We start from the raw sequence: 25,585 nt of genomic DNA on the forward strand, positions 1-25,585 counted from the left end.
CCATAGCATATTCTTCTTAGTCTCCCATCACAGGAATTTTGGCATAGGACAAGGAAATGTGAACATAGACACTGACAGTCATCCACTGGGAAATCCAGTAGCCACACCTTTGGGCAGAGTGCATTTTGTGGAAATAAACATAAAATTAAAGAAACAAAACCTAGGCACATTTTCTTCAGAATATAATAGATCAGAGTTTGAATACACAATGAGTATGCATAGATAGTGACCCTCATACAATTTCACATCACTCAACATGGGATGAGTACAACTTCAATTATTTGTGACATGCAGGAAGAATGTAAGTGTCATGACAACAGCAATATTTTTCAGGCGAGTCCAGTACCCAGAACAGAGACAATGTGCTCAAAATGTATCTGTTGAATTAATAAACTTCTAGAGTCTTCTAAACCTACTTAGCATCTGTACAGACTACAACTGTATAGCCATATGTACTCAATAAATAAGTTAGCTGGCCAGATAACTCAGTTGGTCAGAGCGTGGTACTGATAACACCAAGGTCCAGGGCTTTATCCCTGTACCAGCCACAAAACAAATAAGTTAAACTAAAACCTCATAAGTAAAATAAGAATCGTTACATCATTAAGATTTATTATTCATATTTAAAATCATAAAAATAAGGATAATAGATATGGATCTCATTTGTAAGAATGCAATCATTCCAATTTTGTAACCACTCCAGTTCAGAGATGTGGACATAGTACTACCCTTGTCACTCGCAATTTTAACCATCACAATTCAAACCTCTTCTACAGGATCTAAAAATCGCTCATAACAAGATTGTGAAGCTAAACATAAACACTAGGAGTTAACTATGAAACAAATCTCTGAATAGTTTAATAATGTTGCAACTAAAGCAAAATGAACTTCTTTGGTAAACCCTAGATTTAAATAACATTCAAAAACTCGCAAAACCATCACACAAAAGTACTTTGCTTATCTTAAAACTTAATCAGACATTGTATAAACAGAACTTTTAATCTAGTGGTTCCTGATATATTGTCAATAACAGTTCTTGAGTTACCATCACCCTCAGCTACTGTCAAATGCAAGTAGTGCTTGTTGGGGTATAATTCATTATATTTAAAAAAGCAACAACATCAAACCAACATTTTTACTTAGTGCGACACAGCACAAATTGTCATTAGGAGAAAATTCAATAACAGGAGCAAATATGCATTGTGCATCTTTACACGTGTACTCATAAAAAGAAAAAAAGGGAAAAATGATACAAATAAAAACTCATCATAAACACTAAACATACAATTATAATATAAAGGCCCACATATACTAGTTTAGGTCAGATTATTTCTTCTTTATATCCGAGTTCATGAAATTTACATATTCTATGAAATGGTGGCCCCAAAATATACTTATTTTCATGACTGCTTTGGCCTTATTTTCAGATACTAATAAATGCTGTGTTTGCTTTTTTACACTTCACAATATGTAAATATATGTATATATACTAAAAATACTGAAAGAGAATACAATATTGGGTTCTGCAAATAATTTTCCAGCCTTATCCCTTACCAAGATTTTTCCAATAAACATAATTTGGTTCTTACCCTCATAGGTCCAGTCACTGCATAACAATATATTTATTCAATATTGAGTAAAGTTCAACCAAAGATAGCACAGATCATTCTTCTAAAAATAATTTTGTTACTAATTATAGGCAGGGTGACTGGAAAATATTTGTTAAAACACTTCCTTTGAGCATGTTTCAGAAGTTAATTTCTAAGATATGTTGTTATACTAAGGGCAAAGTTAAAAAAGGATAAATAAAATAGGAAAGAAAAAGCTACACACCATGATTGAGATATATTCTTTTTGCTCTCAGCTATAATGGAAACGCAAACCCCAGTTTTTTAGGGTTTTTAATTTTGTGTTATTTTTTGGATTTCACCTTGGCGTTAAGTCTGACCTACCTACCTTAAGAACAATGAATTGGTAAACGAAAATTATTGAAAAGTATCTACTAGAACAAACTTTATTAAAACTAAGACTGATGCAATTTTCAAGCTATAATTTTCAAGCTATAGACCTTTATAATAATTTCTACTCATATATTATTCCTCCATTAATTATGTCTTTTGTAAAATCCACTTATAAATTTAAGCATGCATTCACCATATTTAGATGTTATCCTTTCTCTTTTCCTGAGTGTGAAAAAAAGTGCCACAGTATTAGAATGTGGTCTGGACCTGAGAGATTATTTATTTTCCTGCCATCTTACAGATAAGTAAAAAAAGGTTAGGTGACATGCCCGATATATATAATTTAGATTTTGTGTCTTCTGTTGGACTTGATGGATTCCTGGGAGATTACCTAAAACAAACAGTTTTGCAAGATGGATTCTATTTTTCACTGGATTTCTATTTTGATTTAAAAAATTTATTCCTTGTGAAACAATCAAAGATGAAACTTCCTTGCTGAAAGGTGGCCACTGGACTCTAAACTATAATAGACATTAAGGGCATGAGTGCACCATGGAAGAGTAGTGCACCTACTGACATGAGTCCTTACTTGGACATACACAGAACAGGGTGGGGCCATCGATGCCTTGGTTCTCTCTAATCAGCATTGGGAAAATTCACTATCTACTAGATGTATTACTCCGTTTTGGTTGCTTACAACAAAATATCTGGAACTGAGTGATTTATAAAGCAAACAAAATGTATTGCTTACAATTTCTGAGGCTGGGAAGTCCAACGTCCATCTGATGGTAGTAACAGTGACCCAGAGATCTCACATTGCAAGATGGTGGAAGCAGAGAGAGCAGAGAGAGAGAGAGACAGACTCTCTTTTAAAGCCCTCAGAACCATGCCCCTGACCACCATTTTTAATCCATTCACTACTACACAGTCCTACAATCCAATCACCTCTTTAAGGCTCTACCTTTCAATTACCATAATAGGATTTCCCACCCTCTTGACAGTCACAGTGGGAGCTAAGTTTCTAATACATAAAACTTGGGGGACACAATTCAAGCTTCAGTAAGTTTTGGAGGGACATAACTCAATCCTCTGCACTAGGTATGCTTCTAAACTCAAGTTGATTCTGGTATGACAGAGATCTATAATCAGCAATGACTTTCCTGTGGCTACAGATAAGAGAAAATAAGAAGAAAATAGTGTTTGGAGTTGGAAAATACACATAACTCCAGCAAAGATGGTAAAAATAAGAAACTACTTAAAATATAGACTTCATTTTTTGATTCCTTAGTATGTTTAAACAATAACATGACAATGTATTACTTACACAAAATTTTTCAGAGACTGATTGTATCTATTACATAATGAATTGTATATACGTATGAATAGCAGGGTGTATCTTACAGCTTAATTGCAAAAGATTGATACTGCTGTCTTTATTTTACAATTAAGTAAATGACAGGATAGGCAAAATATCTAACCTTGTGTTCCTTGGAAGGCCTGCATCAGAATCATCTAACAGCTCCTTAGAGAATTGGGAGCTCAATTCCAGAACTACAATGTCAAACTCTCACAAGGTAGAAAACATGAAACTTCAAGCTTCCCAAATAATTCCTCTTCATGCCCGAGTGTGAATAAGATTACTGGACTCAAGTGGAATTATATAGCTGGTTACTGGCAATAATATAATGAAAACTTATCCAAAATGCTTATCTATCTTAACAAGGCAAGGGATAAATTCTAAAACTGATCATCAAGAAGTTACAGTACAAGCATATTATTTAATACATAGAAAAACTAAAAGAGAAAAAAAAATAAATGATTGTCTCTAGAGAGAAGGACCATGAAATGTGAAATAGTAGGAATAGGGAATGATTTTGTGGTTTTTTTCCTACTCTACGAATATATATCTTTGATAAAATATTTAAACTATAAAAAAGAAAAAGCAAAGGACATAAGAAACCCAGAAAACAAACCAACAACAAAAAAACACACACAAAGGAAACAGTACCTTCAAGAACTAGCTATTGCTTAGATCTCAGGCATACTACCACAGGTGAGAAGGCATACAGCGATTCATCTTTGAAATGGATAGTTTGAGTCTGACCACGGTGACATGTTTACATATGCATCAAAAAATTTAAAAATTTAAAAAAGAAAACACAACACAGTAACAAACTTATATTCTCAAATCCCAGAAATGTAATTCCTTTTTGAGTGTGTACTCTCCACTGGTAAAAAAGTCAGAGGAATAAAAGATAAAAAATTCTTCCTGGACAATCATATCCAAAAATTTAACCAGGCAAAAAAGTTTTCAAAATTAATAAGAAAAAGTAAACTTTTATAAAGTACTCATTGATTGTGTAGAAAGAAACACAATGAAAGAAGGTAGCTTAGTAGAAAGGCAGAAAATTAAGAAACAATTCATAAATGGAACTTTCCGATCCTATGCAAGCATGTTAATATAATAAATTATTCAGTCACGGTCTGCATAGACCTATCTGACTTCAGTTTTTAAGAAACAAATTTGTAACAGTAATCTCTTAAGGCATTTCTTCTTTCCACTTTACTGTTAAAAAAATTAAAAAGTAAAAATACTATCCTTTTTAAAAAAGATTCCTAGAAAACGAAGTGTAGCTATGACTTTTATTTACTTAACGTGTCACCCATATAATAGTGACTTTAAGTTGAGTCCAACACAATGGTTTGTCTTGATTATTTTTGAGTGGTCCTCTGTCATACTACAAATATCAAATAAGGGGAGAAGTTTGCAAAAGATTTACTTTCATAAACATATTAGAATAGAGTCAAGGTTATTATTCCTTCAGTAACATCATTTTAATTGACTTGCATTCCAGTGTGTCTTCCTAAGCGTAAGAGAAAGGAGTAAAGTTACAAGGAAATTTTGGAATATACTGGCTTTACTCCTGGGAGTGTTCTGGGAGAATGTGAAAAGTAAATGTGAACATCATCTACACGTGAATCACTATAGAGAATAAAGACTAAAATGCACTTATAATAACCAAATGCAAACGAACTAGTTATAAAAATACTACATAACTTCATAATGAAGAAAATGAAAGGTGGTAAATTTAAAATGATTAGTGATAAACTAAAGTTAAAGCATATAATTTAAAATTTAAGATTATTGATGTAAGGGCTGGCCAGTTAGCTCAGCTAGTTATAGTGTGTTGTTTATAACACCAAGGTCAAGAGTTCAGATCCCCAAACTGGTCAGTCACAAAAAAACCCCAAAAATCCCTGATGTAACTAAATTTCAAATACATGATTTGCCACAATTTAATTTACATACTAATTTGTATTTATTTCAGAAAGATAAGGCTCATCTATATTCTAAATACTCTTTGAATTATCTTTTCTCAAGAGACCTTCTTCTTCTGGACTAAAGCATATACTAAAGTAATCTGAATTATGAAAAGATTTATTCCTAAAAAACAATTTGTTAGAACCATTTAACTGTTTCTCTTAGATTTCATCCCTTTCTCGGCATGGACTTGTAAAAAGTATGTGTTTTGTTTGCTTTTTTTCATGTTTTTAATGACTACACTTGCTTCAAAGTTTAGCATCGTTCAAAACTTAGCAAGCTATAGTGTAAAATCATTAGATTCCAGATTTCAAATTGAAATATTTTGTAAATAAAAATAAAGAATGTGCAGAAAAATTTTCAGAAAGTTCCAAAGTGTTATGACGTAATCAAATTTTCACCATGTTTGAATATTCTGTTCTCAACTCTCTACGTATATTTAAACATGTTACAGTGAAATGGATGTTCTCTAATGCAATGTTTAGCAGAATTTTGTTGTTCATTCTCCTTACCTTCATTTGCCAAAGTACTAAAGCAATAAAACAAGAACAGAAGCATCTTATTTCACTGAGGTATATAAGGAAATTTAATTATTCACATATGAAAAAAATAGCCTGTAGAATTTATAGACGGGCCATACAGAGGAGATGGCGTTTCTTTCCATTCCTAGAGATAGGATCTTTCTGCCCACAAGCATCCCCAGGCACACAAGTATCGAATATTTGTAAAAGGCATTTTGGAGACCATATAACCTCTCCATTCCAATATCTCATAAACTTCTTCATTCAGAAATCCACCTTAGAATCTAATCTGAATGTCCAATTCTTCCTTTTAAATCATCTCCCTCTGAACTCTCTTCAGGGACCTGAACTCTCTTCAGGGATCTGAACTCTCTTCAGGGAAGACTGAAATTAGCTGGTCACCATCATCTCAACAACAGCCATTTCGGGAAGTGAAAACTTGAATAAAAGCACACTTTGACTTTCTTTTTATGAGACTATTTCAGATTTATTTTTATCTTTGTTTATAGGTTTATTTTATAATTTGGTGTTTTACTCACAAGTCCCAAATTCGTATTTTTTAAACTGCAAATATTCACTAACTGAAGTGAAATAAAACTTCACCATTTTGGTTAAACTTTCATGTTTTCATCAATTTTTCCCAGAATGAAACCATACATATTGTTTTAAGGCATGATCATATGTCTTTACCTAAAAAAAGGAATTAAGACTCTGAAAATACTCAGAAGATAATAAGCACTAAGAAGCTGATTATGATCACAATGACAATTTCATGTATTGTGCTTCTAGAACACGCAAGCCATGCTGAATGTGACATGCTCCTATCTGCAGGAAGTCCACAATCTTATTGAAGACAGACATGCACTTAAAATACTATAATATAGTAAATGCAAGATATAAGCTGCTGTAGGGTCCAGCTAACTCAGCAGGGTAAGGGGGACAAGAAAAGACTGAGAAAGATTTCAGTGAGGCGAAGCCTAAGCTGAGTCTGAAGTAAGAGGTTGACCAGACTGCAAAGAAAAAGTAAAAACTTTTAAGGCAAAATGAACATGTGAGAGGACAAAGAGACATAAAACAGCTCACCCTACCTGAAGAGTTAAAAATTAGAAGGGTTAAAATGCAGATAAAAAGAAGAGACAGGGTGCTGGAGTAGCAAGAGTTAAAACCAAAAAGGTGGTCAAGGCCTGGGTTATAGAACAATTTTCTGTACAGCTAAAGAATTAGGACTTTGTTCTGCAGAAAGTTGAAGGAGAAAATTAACAAGGCTAGAGAGCTGTATTAATACCATTGCAAAGGGTGAACTGGAAGGAGGGAAAATTAAAGGCAAGAAAACCAACTGAAAGTTTGATTCAAGGCAGAAGGTGGGTGAGAAGTAAAGCAGTGAAATAGAGTTGGGGTAGAGGCCATGAAATTAAGATATTTTTGAAAAGCAGAATCAACAACTTGGTTAGCAATTGGAGGTTTCTGGTAAAGAACTGATGGGACTGAGAATAAATCACAGGTTTTCAGCCTGAGTGGTGATGCCACTAACTCAGAAAGGCAACAGAAATAGAAGAGAAATGTTGGTCAGGAAATATATGATTTCAACACTGGACTTGCTGAGCATGAATTGTCTATGGAACATCACACTGAAGAATGGGTTTGGTGTGCAAATGGTATTTTACACTGACGCACAGCTGAGGGCCACAGAGGTGAGTCCAAAGATGTTGCTTTTTCCTAATTTGCACAGTGGCCCTAGTGGTGGATCAGGTGAGGATGTCAGGTGAGCTGCAGAGGGCAGACCCAGGCCAGACATAACAATGTAGAGACATCGCTCCTCAGAACTGTGCTGGCTAATACAATAGCCAATAGCCACAAGTCTAAATTTAAAGTAATCAAAATTAAATAAAATTAAAAATTCATCTCTTCAGCACCATCAGCCAATGTGCTGATTGTCAATGTGGTTAGTGTCTACTTTATTGGAGTGCAAAAACATAGATTATTTTCAGCAACACAGAAAATTCTCTGGACTGAATATAAAATAAGAGGAAAACTTTGGGGACAGAACTCCAGGGAATGAAGAGATACACAAGGAGGACCAAGAGAAGAGAATTCAAAGAGATGAAAGAGTCAAATAAGAAAATGAGTAAAAAAAATTACCTCTACAGAGTTTATTTTACCTTGACATTTGGTATAGTATTAAAATTGTTACCAATTTCTTCAGATGTAAAAATGACTCAGTAAGATTATTTTATTCAGATAGGTTTAACTTTTAAAAAGAATAATTTACTGCCCCACAGGAAGGGAAATGTTGGAAATATGACCATTCTCTTCCCACACTTTAATCAAGAAGACAAGGCTTTGCACAGCACTCATCCTTAGCCACGGTCCTTTTGGGAGTGTTTCTAAGGGTCTCTAATTAGGGTCTGTATAATTGCTGAATAGGGTTCTTGAAAACGTGTGTCAAATACCTGTATTCTGACATCAAACAGGCCACAAAAGTTTCTTCTTAAATCAAAAATAAAGCTGATAGAATAGTAGTTACCAGGGGATAGGAGCATGGGGGAATGGGCAGTTATTGTTATATGGGTGCAAGATTTCATTTGAAGATGATGGGAAGTTCTGGAGCTGGATAGCATGATGGTTGCCCAACAATATGAATGTACTTGATGTCACTGACCCATACACTTAAAAATGGTTAAAATAATAAATTTAATGTTATGTATATTTCACCACAATCAATTATTAAAAAATAAATAAGGCTGAACTAAAACATGTATCAAGAGAATATGGAAAAAACCTCTCACGATCCTTCACACCTGGGAAATTTAAGATACCAAACGCAAAAGTTGAAAACATTGCCATAAACATGTGTTACTTGAAGTAATATAGGTATTTGTATTAGATTTATGATATTAAGGTGTGAAAACATGGATTTCATAAGTCGTATTAAGCCTCACTTGTTACTGTTGATTTTGCCTCCTCTGATACTGTCAATGGTCTGAAAAAATGAAACAATTTAGAGCTTTAAATGGCACTAACAGAACAAAAATGCATTAGGCCAGTTTCATAATCAAGATGGTATTTCCTTATTATTTGTTCCTTGGGTCAATAGCTGCAGCTAGCTGGTAGAATGGCAAAGTATAAATATCAGCAGTAAACCCCGAGGCAACCATGTTTGTAGAGGCAAAATGCTCACTCTGCAATTAAGGGAGGGTGAGTATCCCATGAATCATTCCTCATGCATTCTCTGACAGTCGAGCCCTGGAGCAAGGCTCAGGGAAAGGAACACAGAAGGGACCCTAAGACAAGACAATGGCTACTTCCATTTGTGTCATTGCAACTAGGAAGCAGAAAATTTCAGGCTCAAAATTAAATCAAAGCAGGTGACAGTTCATGAATATAAAATAGTACAATAAGCCAATGAATGTGTGGTCTAGAATCTTTTATAATTTAGACAATAACTAATCTCATATGGATTTTAATTCTGACTGTCTCTCACCAGAATCCAGACTTTTCCTTGTGATCATATTAGCAAACTGGAAGTAAATACTTGCACGTTCATGGATCACACCTGGTTTTCCCTCCAAGGATATTTACCAAATACGGAGAACAGGACCATCTTGTAATCAAATCAGTTTTCCTTGCCTTTACTATTTGTAGCTCTGCTCAGATCTAGGATTCTGCTGATGTCATAGCCTGAGAAATAAAATCCTCATGACTGTAAGCTAAAAAGGTGCTGGCACAATGCAGGAACAGACACTAGAAGCGGAAACCAACTAAACCGAAAGAAAGAAAGAAGAAAAGACAGAAAAAATATGAGAGATGAGTCATACTATACTTACAACTTTCAGCCTGATAGTCTGGCACAAACTGCTCATCATTGTCAGGTACCTGAGCTGAAGAAGAAAAAAAAAATTAAAAAAAAAAATTAAGAGAGAAACTGCCATGGCATAAGGAATGTCAAGTAAGATCTTTTTAGGCTGAGATCAAACTGATGATTATTTGCCAATGAGCTCCTATTTAAAATGGTATTGACAGCACTGCTTAGGAGAGGAAGTAGAAGAAATCACTGATGTCAACTAGAAAACATATATATGTCAGAAATATGATGGTGGCAGTTATCCCTCTGAATTCTACCTGCCAGATGGAAATAAAAGAGACACAAAATAAAAGCAACAGGATTTCTATTTCCTGCAGGGTTTCTCTTGCATGAAAGTAGCAAAAGGTATTTCACTTCACCCACTGCCACTGCCTAAGCAGCCCACCTAAATTAACCACACCATTCTTTTAAGTGATGTGCAGTTATCACACAGGCCCCTCTGCTTTTTTAAAATGTCTGCTTTTGTTATGTTCCATCTCTTGTCTCTAGTGAATGAGACTACAATAACTAAAAACATTTGTCCTAAATTTGGCCAAAGTATGCTACAAAGTTTTTAAAATGAAAGAACCGTCATTGAGTTGAGTCATATATAATAAAGTGATATATTTTAATGATTACACTCATAATAGTAAAAATAATGAACAATAAAACAAATGCCATCTCTTTATGCAAAATATTTTCCTGGCAACTACTCAGTACTAACAAAAAGAATACCGCTATTTAATCAGTCCTAATGTCAAATGACCTCCCTATTTTTAGTAAAGGAAAAAAAAAAAAATACTGAATAGCAAGGACTTAATGCATTTGGCAGCAATCAAAATACAAGTGCACTTTTTCACTTCTACAATGTTTTCATCAGTTGATTTAGACAGGGAAATAACCTATTCCAAACTGATAAAATATTACTAAAAAGAATTTTCACAAATACACACAAATATACACACTTACATACACAGAAACTACATAAAATAGAAGTTAGGTTACTTTTAATTTGATGAAAATATAATGAGTTATCCTAAATAACTTTAGCTATGATTTGATTAGCTAGTATTACTTTACTAGTTTTATATAATACTGAAACTTTTCTATCTAGTCAAGTAATATTAAAACAGATGTCAAATTAATTTTTAAAAACAAACCTATTGTACATGGGGAATGCTTTTTAAACTCTATACAAAAAAGAATTAAAGTTTCTTTTTATCAGTTTATCTAATATTTTTTAAAAACACAAATATTTGGTCAAATAATATTTGTTATATCATTAAGAGAATAACTGTCCAACGATAATCTTGCCTATTATTAAAATATATCCAGTTTGACATTCAACTGTTTTCAAATAACTTTCTTCTGCACATCAATGCTTAATGTTATTAAAGACACACTCTTTCCCTTGCCACCAAATGAAACCAAACAAACTAGGAACTTTTTCAAGTTATATCGGATGCCTATTTGATCAGTCTATACCAGAAGAAGTTTTTTCTCTTCATATTCCACTAACACCTGATACTGTGGGTAACAACTTTAAAGTCAGATGAACTTCAAATCATAGTTCTAGGACTTGCTAACTTTGTAACTTTGGGTAAGTTATTTAACCTCTTTGAAATTCATTTTACTCATCAGTTTAATAGCAAAATACAGGGTTGAGGGTGTTTTTCTTTTTTTTTTTTTTTTTTGGCTTTTGGTGTGGTTTTTTTAGTTTTTTAGTTTTTTTGTGTGTGGGGGGGGGGGGGCGGAGGCTTAAATGAAATTATCTAACAATTCCAGTCACCCAAGAAATGTTATTTTCTTCTTTCCAATTCTCCACCCTCCACCCTTTTCTTTCAAGTCACACACACAAAAAGTACTTCAATTACATTCAGTTACATTCACTACAATGTCCAGTTTAATATCTTCTAATTAATTTTATTGGAGAGGGGGAAAAAAATCTAAAATTTGTGCATTGCCATTCCCTGACCTATTAACACAGGGTATTTTTTGACATTGCAGTAAGCTTTATTTTTCTCATAGATTCATAAATTATAAGTGGAGGAATACATTTTCAAAGAAGTTTCACACCAAAAAAAAAATTACAAGTGTTTTTGATATATATTTAATACATAACAGCAAGTAAACAGAATCAAATCCTGTACATTTTTTTCATCGTATCCACGTTTTGATTTTTCCTCTACATTAATAGCTAAACAGATACAACTATTGAGATGCAAAATTATCAACCACAGCAATTACTGTGCTTCTAAAAAGCCAACATTTACAAGAATCTAATAAAAATGTAATATCCCTTTACAGGAATAGTTAAAAATAGCTGGTGAGCAACAAAATTGTATTTGTAACTGAATATGCTGATATGAATGCCTATAGGCCGGATTTTTTTCTTTAGTATCATAAGACCAAGTTTCAATTGTATAATATATATCACTGCAAGAGCGATATAATAAAAGTCACTGATGGGTGTGTGGTGTGTGTTGTGATATGAGAGAGAAAAAAGGGTAAAACTTTAAGAGCAGAAGAATCTAGAAGTTATACCTCGCAAATATAAAGGAAATAGCTGCATACTAACAATTTGTGTAAAGTATAAGAATAAGAGTAGCTATTTCTGTTCTAACTCTTTAACTTACTGAATAAATACTTCACACTTACGCCTGAACATATTACAGGATTTTAACAAAAAACATATGACTCACATTTTCACAGAAACTAATCTTAAGAAACTGAATAGGCCAAATGAAGCAGCATGCTACTTAAATAGACAAAGGCTTAAGTATACCTCTAATTTCAAGTTAGAGTAAAAGGAAGGCAGCTAACTAAAAACACAAGTTGGATCCAGGCAAGGAAAATATGACAAAGTACTGCCACACTTCTGTCATACATGTCTTTTCCTTCGATTCACGGGAATTCTGTGAAGGAGCAAACTACTGCCTGAAGATATGTGGCAAGCCATACCAACTCCAAAGTTGAAAATTAACAACAGAGGCCAACTTAAAAAAAAAAAAAAATGTTTTTTTCACTACTCTCTGTTATAAACTATGCTTGAAATGATCACCTTCGGGGAATGAAAATGCTTCTCCACAAAAGTAATTAAAGAGGAAGGGAAAGAAAGGAGAAGGAGAGAAAGTATATACCAAAAGACCAATAAAAGGCTTTCAAGAAGCTTAAGCATGTGGATTTTATTGGTAATAGCTGGAACAGCTCTATCAGTTCATTGCATGTTAATAGACAAGTTGCCATCAAGTCTCAGGATATCGGCTTTAAAAGGGTAGTATCTGCATTCTCAGCTGCTTGTTTTACCTAGATTATTATCCAAAGTTGTTTTTTGTTTGTTTGTTTTTAATTTTCTCTCTTTTTACTGCATAGCAATACATATTATGGGAAAGAAATTCATAAAAATATTAATCATTACCTAGTCACGGAATCACCAAATCTTGTTTTATATCTTATTATCCCCTTCCTAACTAACATTGCCTTGGGGTGAGCGATTTTAAATATATCTTGCCTTTATTTTATGCTAATTTTTAACTTACAGGTAAAATAATAATCATTACTCCAGAAAAGGTGAGAGTTTAAAAATTTTTCCAAGGTTGGCTGCAGGCAGGTAAAAACCCCTTTATTCTTACAAACTAGGTGCCTGTTGGGTTTTCTTTTAAAGCTAGGAAAAAAGTGGAAAAATTACAAATAAAACAAATGTCAAGTATAAAAGGGGTTAATATTTAATTAAAACCAGTTCTATCCACTGTAACAATGACCTGGAGCCAAACAAGGCGGAAGATGTATGAGTCATTCTTTCTGCCAGTGAATGAGACAGCTGATCTCCTCAGCAATTCCTCAAGACAAGCAGGCAGAACTGGAGTTCTGCCTTCATTCACAAAAAACAGTCCAGCATGAGCCATGTGGCCCAACCGCAATCTTTTCATGTCACACCCTTCCAGAGAGCTAAAGCAAGTAAACTTGAACTTGCAATATAAACACACCAACTTTATTGCTCTGCCTCAAATAGAGCTTAGATCCATTAAGGAACACATTTAAACATACGACAAGTCTACAAAGCTAAATACATACATACATATATATATATATATATATATATATTTTTTTTTTTTTTTTTTTAACCTATTCTACTTTACAGGGTAACTTGTTATACAAAACTAAGGAAGGAAGGAAGGTAGAAAGGGAGAAAAGAAGGAAGGAAAACCATTAAAGAAATGCCTTATTTTTTTTTGCCTATAATTCAAATGTTCGATCATAAGACTATATTAGATTATTGCTAAACTTTGTAGTATTTTACTTTAAGTCAAAGGGTCAGAAACAAATTTCTCTGGAAAAATTTAAATTTTATTTTAAATAAAAGCAAACCAAGAAAATCAGCCATCGTACAGTGGTATTCTGTTTAATCCTAAAATGAAGCTTCAAGCCATGGAACAAAATAATCATGAGTCCACTAAGCCTGGTTTTATACCACATCCGCTTTTAACATTAAAATGATTGTGCCAGTGTAAAGGATTAATTAGTGCAGAAGCATAAACATATTTAAACTGACGAAAAAAGGGGGCTATTTCCTTATGATAGAAACACCTTTGATACTTGATAAAGACATTCTTTCTATACCCTCTAAAAGAAAGAAAACAGCAAGTCTTAGTTGTCTTGAGTCTCAAATCAGCTTCAATTCCTAACTAAATTGACCTGCAGTGACTTCAAAACTTAAAGCAAGCTTCAGAGCCAACTAGCTGTTGCTCCCAGACAAATATTTTCTCTAATGCTACACAAGTCTGACTCTATTATTATTATTTTTGATTACAAGACTGTACACAAGTCAAAGGGAATAAAGTTATACTATGAAATGCAAGAAATTACACATTTCCTGTAACTAAACTAGAAAAACTCAGCAATATTTCATTAACATTTATTAGGACCCTCTGGGAAAACTATACTACGCTACATGAAATTCAATTTTTCGACTTTAAAAAAATTTCTGTTTTGTAAATTGACCATAAATGAAAAATATTTATATAATTCCTATTAATATTTAGAAATAAAATACAAGCACTCTACCTGCTATCTTTAAATCAAGTTCAAATGAGAAGTCTTTCTTTCATATTTTAGAGTATTTCCTGGTACAAGAAAAAGAGGGTGGTAGCCTCCCCTCTCACACACACACACACACACACACACACACACACACACACACACACACAAACGATAACTGTTGCTCAATTCTAAGAAATTGCATGGACTTCTGTAATTTAATGCTTCATTCTCCATTCCTGCTTTATGTAAATCACATATAATAATGTAATTTTCAAAGCCTCAATTCCTTACTGCACCTCTACATGGGGAAAAAAAATTCATGAGCACATATCCAATTTTATGTTCCATTTTAAAAAGAAACCAAAGTTTTGAAAAATAAAAATGAGTGCATTATGACTACTGTGTATTGTGGATTACATTACACATAGCGAGGAACAATAGCACATATTACTTAAGAAACATTAGAAAAAACGATTTTGAGCACAAATTTAGCATTAGCAAATAGAGGAGAAAGTAATGACATCTCTACTTTTAAGTCAGCCCGACTATTATTTGAAGTTCACATAAAACCAAAAGGGAAAAAAACCTTATTTGCAAAAGGCAATAACCTTTGGTGTAGAGGGATGTTCTTGGAGATAAAACTGACTCAAAGTGTGGCTGCAGCATGAAACTTGACTTAACACAACACCACTGAAAAACATTTACCCTGATGGCAGCAGATCATTGTTGACTTTTTCCTTAATATTACTGATGAAAGGGTAAGAACAACTAGACTGACAACAAAAGAACAGTCAAAAGTAGCTATGTATTTATATTAGATAAATACTGAAATGTATTACTTCTCTTTAAGTTATGTTAGTAGGTAAGCTTTCATAAGCAAGTTTAGAAGAATCCAATAATCCTTTTTTAACTCAATTTTTTATATCTTTTTATTTCTGTCCCACACACACCTTTTAGAACACCCGTCACCAAAGCACTACTTAAAACATGTTAAGAATAAGACGTTGTTAGCATGATCTTGATAGAACTGATATTTGAATTCATTATTTCATGGGATCAAATAACTGCAATTGTCTTTCTGTCAACAGCAACTTAATTTAAAAGATGATGATTCAATAAAGAATTGCACAGTAAAATTACAGAATAAAGTACGTATGGCAAAGTTTAAAATAGGCATATTCTATGACTTTTTTTTTTTTTAACTGCTAGTGTGGTCACTGAAAACATTAGCTTTCCAATTTTCTTCAGAATAAAATGATTATTTTAAATGATGGTATATATGTTAAAAAAACCTTTAAATTGCAGTGTTAGCACTTGAAAAGTGATATTAATGTGAACTTATATTCTTCACAAACATATTTTAGATTCTTGTATGGAAACTAATTTTGGGGGAGAATGCTATTGTTAGAGAGGACTTTAGTGAATTGAAAATACTGGTTCCATTCCCATCCTCAGATAGTCCTGCTTTACCTATCTCTACTTCGCCTTACAGATACAACACATTTCATAATCCATAACGATTTACCCATGCCTAATTCATATGTTGCATTTTGCATCTCATTTAGGAAAATTCTTACAGAAAAAAAACAAAATAAACATTCTAAGATATATCATGTCTCAAATATTTAAAGACTGATAACTGTTTAAAAACACGATTATCTTATCACATATAACAACTAACTTGACTCTCATGTCTAATAAGATTTTTAGACCTGTTTAACTTCCCGTGGTATTCTAAGTCATGGGAAAAACTTGGTTAATTGCCAAAGATCTTTTTTAAAAGGGTCAAGATGCCTTAAAATTCCATGGTCACTTTCTCGGCTATGGAGCATTATGAAAAGAAATATGTAGACAATTCATAGTTTGCCACTGTGGCAATGTTTTAATTTCTGGATGTCCAGAAGGACATTAAGTGGATAAATCTAGCTACAAATAAACCTGGGCAAATTTGGGATCTCTTCTTAGCTAATATTATTCAAGATGTGGAATAAATTAAGTTAAAATGTTAGTGCAAAATAATTATATTTAATTGTTAAAAGGAAAATAAATGTGGGCTCTATTAACAGTAAAAAAATTTTGTCTCACTATTAGATTTCTAAAAATAACAATAACAACCTTTTGCTTACATCATGATTAGATGAAGTATTTCAAAAATGTTTAAATTATTCTAAAATGCAATCTTATCATAGTTTGTAAATAGTTGCCCACCTGTGTATTCAATAAAACACTCAAGATTAATTTCTGAACTTAATCAAGTTTATGAATTCCTTTCTAAGCAAAATTCCATGTTTCTCCAAATACATGGGTCATTTTCCAGGTTTTATTTTATGTAAAGCTAAATCTTCAGGTTTTGTTAAATCTTCAGGTATGTTAACAATCATGGGTAAAAATATTCCATGCAGAGTTTTAAAAGATAAACTTGAATAAATTACTCAAATCACTTATCTGAGCTACAAAACACAAAACAAATCAAAAGTAAAAAAGAAAAATGTACTGAAACTCATTATAAAATAGGAAGAGTCTGTCACAGATTCCACATTTTAAAATTCCAGGAACAGAGTTGCTATGCACATTCAAAATCTGCCAGCAAGTGCAATGACTTGGAATCAATGAGATTTAAACATCTTAAGAACCAAAAACCTTCCAGAACAATTAAAATAGATATTTTAAGTTATTTTGGATACGTGAATAAATTCCCTCTTAAATGTAATGTCTTCACAACCTTAACTTTGCAAAACTAACAGATAAAAGTTAATACAAGAACCTCTGTGCAAATTTTTCATGAAAAAGTTACCTTTGAATATATGGGCTTATGTTGCAATAATAAGTAATCTACTGCAATAGGTTTCATTTACAGAGACAAGCAAAATGACCTTTTAACATAATTTAAAACTTTCACTAATACTTACCTTTCATTAACAAAGAAATACAATCACTTGTATTAAAGACTATTAGGAAAGCTATTTAACTTAAAAGATTCATAAAGATTGCAAAAGCTCTTTGGAGAACTACAATATCAGCAAAACAAAGAAACTTATTTTACATGCTAACAGCAACTTGATCAACTGCATACAAGACCGCCCGATAAAACACATCAGTCTGCCTCAAAGTAGTTACAGCAACACTTCAGTTCCATAGAGACCCTCTCTCTCCTTTTAACCATCTTAAAAATCTGTTCCAAAAATTACGTATTTCCCATATAATGTGAACACAAATAACAAGTTATCCTCAATGCTTAAATAACTATAATTTTTTCTTTGCATTCCCCACAAAACACATCATAAAATTAATGTCACATTTATTTTGCCAAATCCAAAAGAAAAATTTTAGATTATAGATGCCAACAAAGGTCCCTCAACAGTAGTCATTTCTGAAGTTGTTTAAACCTTTCTGAAGCAGTATCTCATTGTTCCTACAAATAAAGTTGCACATAGTAAAAGATATAACAGATTGCACCACAAAATTTCATCAAAAAAACCAATTCAAAATAAAAGTAATGCCTTTAAATGTCCCCTTGCTATATTAAATAAATCCTAATAAAAGTGACAAAATAGCAAAGGTCAATTTCAACAAACATCACATGAATTGTAACATAAAAAACATCTGAAAAATTCCCAAATCCCCCAAAGATTTATCTTAAATCCATAGATTTTCTCAGTACTGGATACACACCTAACGTTCTGTGTTGTGAACAAGGTGGAAAGAAGACACTTGCACTTAAATCTTGAAGCATCCCGTCCTGATGAACCCAGAGAAACTAATTTCTGCCATCAGAAAAGTCCTCCACCAGAACACCAAATAATGATATGCGCTGCTCTAAAGGAAACAGCAAGCCAGCCGGGTTCTGGCTCTAGGAGGTCTCTCGAGGTACAATAATATAAACCTGATCAATTGCAATTAAAATCTGAACAGAGGCTTAGAACTTGAAGTCTTGGTGCATTAGTTCTTGCCAAAAGCAGATGTGATTGTGAGCTGGAAGCAATTTCTCCTGGTAATTTGTGATGACACTGGGTAGTGCAGCCCCAGAGTCCCCAAAGACAAACTCATCAGAGGCTCTAATGTATGCATGACACATGAGGTGGCTCTTTTAGAGCTCAATTAATTGGGCTGAACGTTAAGACAGCAAGTTCAAGACTTTTTTATCCCTGCTAGAGTTGCTTTTTCCCCTTTTTAAAGCAATTTTTTTTGCCTTACCTTCTGCAAGCCACGTTTCCTGTAATTGACTTAGATCTTGAAAGAGTTCTAAAAAACAAATCAAAGACAAAAACATAAGATTTGCAAATCTTTAGGCTCCCTTAAGTAGAATTGTCTGTTGTGAAATTGATATTAAGTAACAACTTAATTTGGGGAGAGGGAGTCAAAATAAAAAGAAAATAGGATTCTCAACTTAAACTCTCAGTATTTCTGCCTACTTTAATGCCTATTAAGCAACACTTTAAGAAATTCTTTTACTCAGCTAAATAATAAAGTCAATCATCTTTTTTTCTCCCTTTTCTAATAAATGGCTTATTAAATAAGCTCAAAGGACACCGAACAACACACATACTCTAGGATTCACAAAAAAACTGAGGTGAAGGTGTGCCTAGTCACGGAAACCTTTCTTAAACATATTCAACTCTTGCTAAAATAGTAGCAGGGGAAAGAATAAAAAGACTGAAAAGCAGTTTATTTATATCTTCTGAATCTTATATAAAAGATGGAACAGTATAATTCTCAAAGTACTATGTTTTCAGGCTTAATGCCTCAAAACTAAAAGGGACAACTACAATACAAATTTTTAGAGAAAATTTTCTACATTACCAGGTTAACAAAGGTCAAAGACATAATTTCCTGGCAACAGTTTTTAATCAAGTCCAAAACTGTGTATTTTGTCATGTTGGGGAGGAAGGGGGGTGACTAATAAGTATGAAGATCTGAGGAAGTTTCAGAATTCAGTATTCCTCATTTAAACTGCAAACTAAACTTCGATAATTACGTCTAAGTATTTTAAGTTTATTATCAATGCTTCCATATGGCCAAAATAATTTATAATATGTTGACCTTTTATCAACAGTTCATAAAAGGAATCTGCAACCAAATTCTCCAAATAGATTTATACTTATTATGACCTAAATATGATCCAGTGAACATTTTAGGACCTATAAACAAGATATTATGACCCCACAATGTAGCCACCAAAATCACCCATGAAAATGATAATGGTATACATATTATTTATATTGTTTAACTTGTAATAAAGTAGAAAGAAAAAAAATAAGCAGTGTACATAGCTGCTTAATTTGTCCCACTGTGTTGCATATTTTAAAATTATCTTAGTGTATGGGATTAGTTATACGCCATATGGACAAGGGCATTTAAACACAAAAGAATAATTAAAAGAGGGATGTCACTGTTAAGTTTTTATTTCCTTCTTTCATTAGTTTGTGACAGACCATAAATATATTCTCCAATGTAAACTATCACGTTATATAAATTGCTCCCAGTAAAAGTCTTAGTAAAATTCAGTAATTTCAAAGTTTATATTTTTAAAGTAAGACTGAAGTGCTGCTCGTCCTTATGGGGGTGAAGAGTGTGGGTAGAGAGTGGGGATTCGGCCCAAAATCAAACCTCACCTTCTGAATCATGAGCCAGATCTCTGTTAATGAATTTTCTTTTCCTGACATTTGTTGGTTTCTCGTTACAATTTCTCCCACGCTGACTCTACAAAGGGAAAGATAAAATCCTTTAAAAGAATGTAAATCTCAGATGTCATACACACACACAAAAATACATGCATACATAAGTCTGCTGGATCCTCTCTGAATAGAAAAAATAAAAGTCCAAAGTATCAATTCTAATGTTCATTTTCTGCACGTATTTGACAGTGAAAGCTTATGCTGAAAATCCCACAGCCAGGGAGAGTTGCTTCCCAGTGCCGATCCTAACGTATTACTATTTATCAGTCACATATTCATGGTATCTCAGCATCAGAACAACATTAAGCAATTACACTTAAAGTCGTTTTTTAGGCTGGATCAATGCTAGATTAAAATACAGTGAATGTTATTCTCTCTCAGGCAGTCCCCTTCCCCCCTCCCCCAAAAGCATAAAGAGAGTGGAGAAATAAACAAAAGAAGAGAGAAAATTAGGGGAGAAAAAGAAACAAAAACACCCCATGTAAACAAAAAGTGTCAGCATTTGTCTCAACTTCATTCTTTTCAATGTGGCAGACAAACCCAGCCAAAAACTTTGAGTGCAGCAGCTGCTGCTGCCCTCCATCTCCTCTTCCACTCATCTTGGGCACTTTAATCAGAAAAAGGGGTCTTAAAAACAAAACTATGCCTTATCCAAATCACTGAAAGGTAAGCTCATTTTGAAGATTGGGCTTCTAGAAGCAGAGTCGCCCTACAGTGGCAACAAAGCAGATAAAGTATCTGCAATCCCAACCCTCTTGCCCCCTCCCTTTCCATTTTCTCCCTCTCCCCACCCCCCGCCGGAGTCAAGTTTATAAACAGCAACTTTCGAACTGATCACTCACATTGGTGACCATGTAAGGCACTTGCTGGTCATAAAATCCATCCATTCTGCTGCTCTTCGCAAATCTCAGCTCAGTATTTTATATTTTGAGCATTTAGCTGGAGATTTCCTCGCGATCTGGACTTCTATCAACCTAGAGGGGAACAAGATGGCTTTTAGGTTTAAAAAAAAAAAATCATGAATGAAGCTCTTGAATTTGCATAGCTAATTACCCTCCGACAGTCCCATTCACAAAAATAACCCTCCCTACACCGCCTCCTTCACCTGGATCCAAAGAGAGCCAAGAGAGTTCACAATTTACATATTTTCGGTAGTAGCAAAAATCCGAACAAGAGGCGATGTATTTATTTACACTCTCGATGTTTCCCTGCGCGGTCGGTGTACCCCAGGCAGCTCTGATTCGCAAACGTGTGCAAAACTAGCAATGGCGATCAACGAGACTCGCTTTGCACCTAACGGGACTAAAGAGACGGAGACACCGCTTTCATAAGGGTAGTTTTTGCAACCTACAACCATGCAATTATCTGGAGAGACATAAAAAGTTGTTGGAAAGACCCACCTGAAGGCCACGCTAGGCGAACAGCTGCAAAAAATTCCCTCCAAATTTAATAAAAACATTAATTACTGCCCAGCACTTCCCCCTTGGAAGCCGAAAGCGCCTCTGACAGAGCTCAATTCGGTGGTTTTTCCTCTACTTCTCCTCCAGGGGCCTCCAATCCAAACTGATGGATCGCTGCCTCCCATTGGCTCCGCGTCTCTTTCACAAGATCAGATTTCTGGCTGTCAATCAGGCGGCTTGTTGCCCCTGCCCGAGGGTCTCCCGCGCCCCTCTGCCCAAGCGGGTGCTCGGTCTGCAGGCGCTAGGTCCGCAGCCTGGAAACGCCACGGAGGAAATCGACTTCCTTCCTAACTCGCTGTTTATTGTTAAGGCGCCTGCGGATACTGAAACCATGTGTATGGAGTCACCAGTTCTCATTACTGGTGTGGCTGGTACACTACTGGGCTGATTTCCTTATGGCACTGTTGTGCGGCTCAGGTATATACTCTGAAGCGCGGTCCGCCAAGCCCGTGCCTCCTTCCCTCCTGCCCCTCAAGCTCTCCAACCCCCTCTACTCTTGACCTGACAAGGAGCCCACCGCGCTCTCTAGGCTCGTTCCCCCTAAGCGTTTGGCCCAAGTTTTTTTCTTGTTTTTCAGCACCCACCACCACCATTATGATTTATCGAAACATTTTTTTTTTTTTTTTAACTGCTAGCTTCAACTAAAATTAGATCCTATCGTTCAAGGGACGGAAAAATAAAGCATCTATGAGGAAAGCACCTGGAAGAATCTTGCCGCAGAATTGCTAATAGGAGGGGTTGCTTTGGAAGAGAGAACTGGGAGGACTAAAGAGCAATCTAGGTGAGGAAAAGTATAAAGATCAGATTTGTCTCTACGTGTGCACTGGGAAAAAGGTAGTTCCACTCCACTGTGGAGGTGGGAGGAGCAGGGAGGGGACGGGGTATCTCGGATATCCTAGGGACCCACACGTTTCCTGAGCTTTTGTTATGTATACACGGAGGCGGAGGGTGTCACTTACTGTACTTGACGCTTTCACTTCCTCTCGAGCTTTTAAACAGCCACAGCCCGGAGTTGGGGGCGAGCGGTGAGGGCTCGGATTTCAAGGACAATAACTAGGACGTTAGTAAGGGGGGGCTGCATATTGCCACTTGCCCTGACCCTCCTTTGGAGCTTGAAGCCGTAAACCGTCACTTAGGATGCCACGGTCCAACAAGGGAAGGGAGGCCGCGGGGATGGGACCCGGAGTTCAATGGTGTGGAAATTCACTTGTGATCCTGGTGGCGACCAGAGCTGGTGACCAAAGGACGTTTCCGGCAGCTGTTCCGCCCACTGAGAAACGATCTACAGTTCTCAATTTCTATTTTAAACTTTCCTTCCTTAAGTGGAACGTTATGGAGATGGGTTAAAATGGAGTTTGGGCGCACAAGGCTCAACTCTGGACCCACTGAGGAGGGGAAAAGTCTATGTCAAAAACAAAAAACAAACAAAACATTTATAACTGGGGGAAACAACCAATTACTGTGGACAGCAAGAACGTACATCGTGCATTCCCTCAAACTAGCAAATCAGAGTTCACAAAGCGCGCGCCTACAAGCATTTTTGAGCGGGAACTGCATTTTAAGCCTGCCAAGGAGGGTTTCCGGGCGCAGGCCGGGCCTCACGGCTGGAACAGTGAGGCTCTCGGGTACTTTCTGAGGGTGCATCCAAGCGGGGGGTCAGTAACAAGGGTATCCCGCCACCTTGCAGTCCCGGGACAGCCCAATCCCGGTAATCCGAGCAACAGTTTCCAAAGACTTTCTCTGCGGCCGGAGCTGACGGGTATCCAGGGTAACCACGAAAGGGCGGAGCTTTGGGTTAGGCCCCAGCGAGGTTCTTCCCTCAGCCAATAACGAACCGTAAATTCCCAGCCCATTGTTGTTTATTGCTGACCCCGCAGCGCTCCGCCTGGAGATTGGCCGCTTCGGGGGAGAGGGCGGAGCCCTCCCGCCCCCGCAGCTACTTTTCGGCTCCATTCACAAAATTCCGGCCTTTCTGGGTCACGTGGTTGGGGGCGTGGAGGGGCAGGGGAAATGACACAACAAAGGCCCAAGTTTCCCAAACCACAAAACTTTTTTCTGCCTCGCTGCCTTCTCTTTGTCCCGTCCCTGAAACAAATACTAGATGAGAAAAAGGAGCTTTGGGTCTGGGAGCAATAACAAGAAAGGAAAGAAATTACGTCCGAAGTTAAAGGAAGCCTTGCACGGGGATAAATCCTGGGTGCACTGCTTAGTAGAAAAGCTACTCAAGAGAGAAAGAAGAGTTTTAAGAACGGGGAGAAAGCCTTAAGAAAGGACTTGGTACTTTTGCTTGCTGCTTCAAGTCATTGTTTTTAAAAGTACAAACAATTCGATTGTAGATGGATTTCAGTTTTCTCACTTAACTTTCTGTTATTTTCATTTCTACTTTTGATTTATTCTAAGGTTTGTGGTTAGTTTTTTTAAAGCGTCTTTAGAGATACTGCATGTTTGCGCTGGCTGGCAGTTTCAGTTTCCATTTCCATAGTCCTCTCTGCTTTACAGGCCCCCACACGCTTCCGAGTCCCTTCTCCCTCCCAAGGGTGGACTGGCAGGCAGGACTTGCGCGTTTAGCCTCCGATTCTAATACATATTATGGGGGCTCCATATTTTCCCTTTTGAATTCTTTAAACGAAGTCATGTCTTTTAACTATTTGAGCTTCACAGCAATGGGATGATATTATGTGAATAAGCAGCCAGTCTCGCTACAACTCAGTTTTGCTGAAACAGCCTGAAATTTTGAGATGAAAGTGTTCCTCTTGAGAGAGAACACGATTCATCCATGCTCCTTTCTCTCTCCCCCTTTTTCTGGTCTTTTCTCTGCCTCGATACTTAGTGAGACACTTTCTCTTCGGTCCTTTCTGTGCCTTGATGTTCACTGAGACACTCGCTTCTAGTTTGTTTATCTTCTATGGTTGGCACTGGGAAAAACCAACAGACCAGTGGCTGAAGACATCGGAAGGGCTGAAAATTTGTTTTTCAGAAAATGTTATGGTCGTGGAAATTGTCTACAGAGGCAGCTGTTCTATCCACAAGAGAGGAACGTCAAAAGTTGCACAAAGTTTCCACTACTTTTGAGAATGCCTTTTAAAAATCAGCTTAGTAAATGCCAGTCCTTTCTGAATGGAAAATTTCATCTTGGCAGGATTTCAGGCATAGAATGGCAGAGCAGAGGCCAAGAGGCTTTGACATTTATTTACTTGTATTTTGAAATCCAAATTGGGTTTTGAAACAGGAGCATCTTGAGAGAGAATACCACTTCCCCTCAAAAAGTCCATTTTTTAGTTTGGAATGTTTTTAACTTGCATATAAAGCTATTTAAATCTTTATAGTTCCTTTGCTGTTATTTAATAAGTTAAAATAGTATTCATTAGTAGCTTTTCTGCAGTTAATTTATTATGGCATTACAGTGAAAATGCATGTTGTTAAATAAAGTGAATTTCTAAAAGCAGTTGAAAAGGAAACAAACTTCACATAGTACTGCTTGTTGTAAATGGTTAATATGATTAAAATCAAATGAAATATGCTCAAAATTGGGTAGATTATTAAGTAAAATAGTAACTTTTATAATTTCTTTCATTAAAATACTATATATGGGGCCAGCCTCGTGGCTCACTCGGGAGAGTGTGGTGCTGGTAGTGCACAGGCCACGGGTTCAGATCCTATGTGGGGATGGCCGGGTGCGCTCACTGGCTGAGGCTTGGTGCTGTCTGCATGATCCCCTTACCGGTCAAAAAAAAAAAAAAAAAAAAATACTGTATATGGCAAATT

General features: G+C 35.5%; 1 protein-coding gene across 8 annotated transcripts in view; it reads right to left on the reverse strand.

Moving 5' to 3' along the window:
* ETV1 (ETS variant transcription factor 1) overlaps positions 1-21,267 on the reverse strand; it is a 93,128-nt gene extending 71,861 nt beyond the window's left edge. For 2 of the 8 annotated variants that reach the window (XM_063099628.1, XM_063099627.1), the window contains exons 1-4: positions 21,203-21,267; positions 20,298-20,385; positions 18,880-18,927; positions 9,629-9,682 (exon numbers count right to left, since the gene is read on the reverse strand). In XM_063099628.1, the coding sequence (XP_062955698.1) occupies positions 9,629-9,682; positions 18,880-18,927; positions 20,298-20,385; positions 21,203-21,247 (235 nt within the window). In that variant the 5' untranslated portion in view covers positions 21,248-21,267. Of the gene's footprint in view, positions 1-9,628; positions 9,683-18,357; positions 18,419-18,879; positions 18,928-20,297; positions 20,386-20,872; positions 20,960-21,202 lie in introns of those variants that run through there. The other 6 variants (XM_063099633.1, XM_063099631.1, XM_063099626.1 and 3 more) reach the window with 5 other exon arrangements.
* Positions 21,268-25,585: the final 4,318 nt, after the last annotated feature.

Source organism: Cynocephalus volans, chromosome 6 (assembly GCF_027409185.1).
Source record: "Cynocephalus volans isolate mCynVol1 chromosome 6, mCynVol1.pri, whole genome shotgun sequence".
Lineage (NCBI taxonomy): Eukaryota > Metazoa > Chordata > Mammalia > Dermoptera > Cynocephalidae > Cynocephalus > Cynocephalus volans.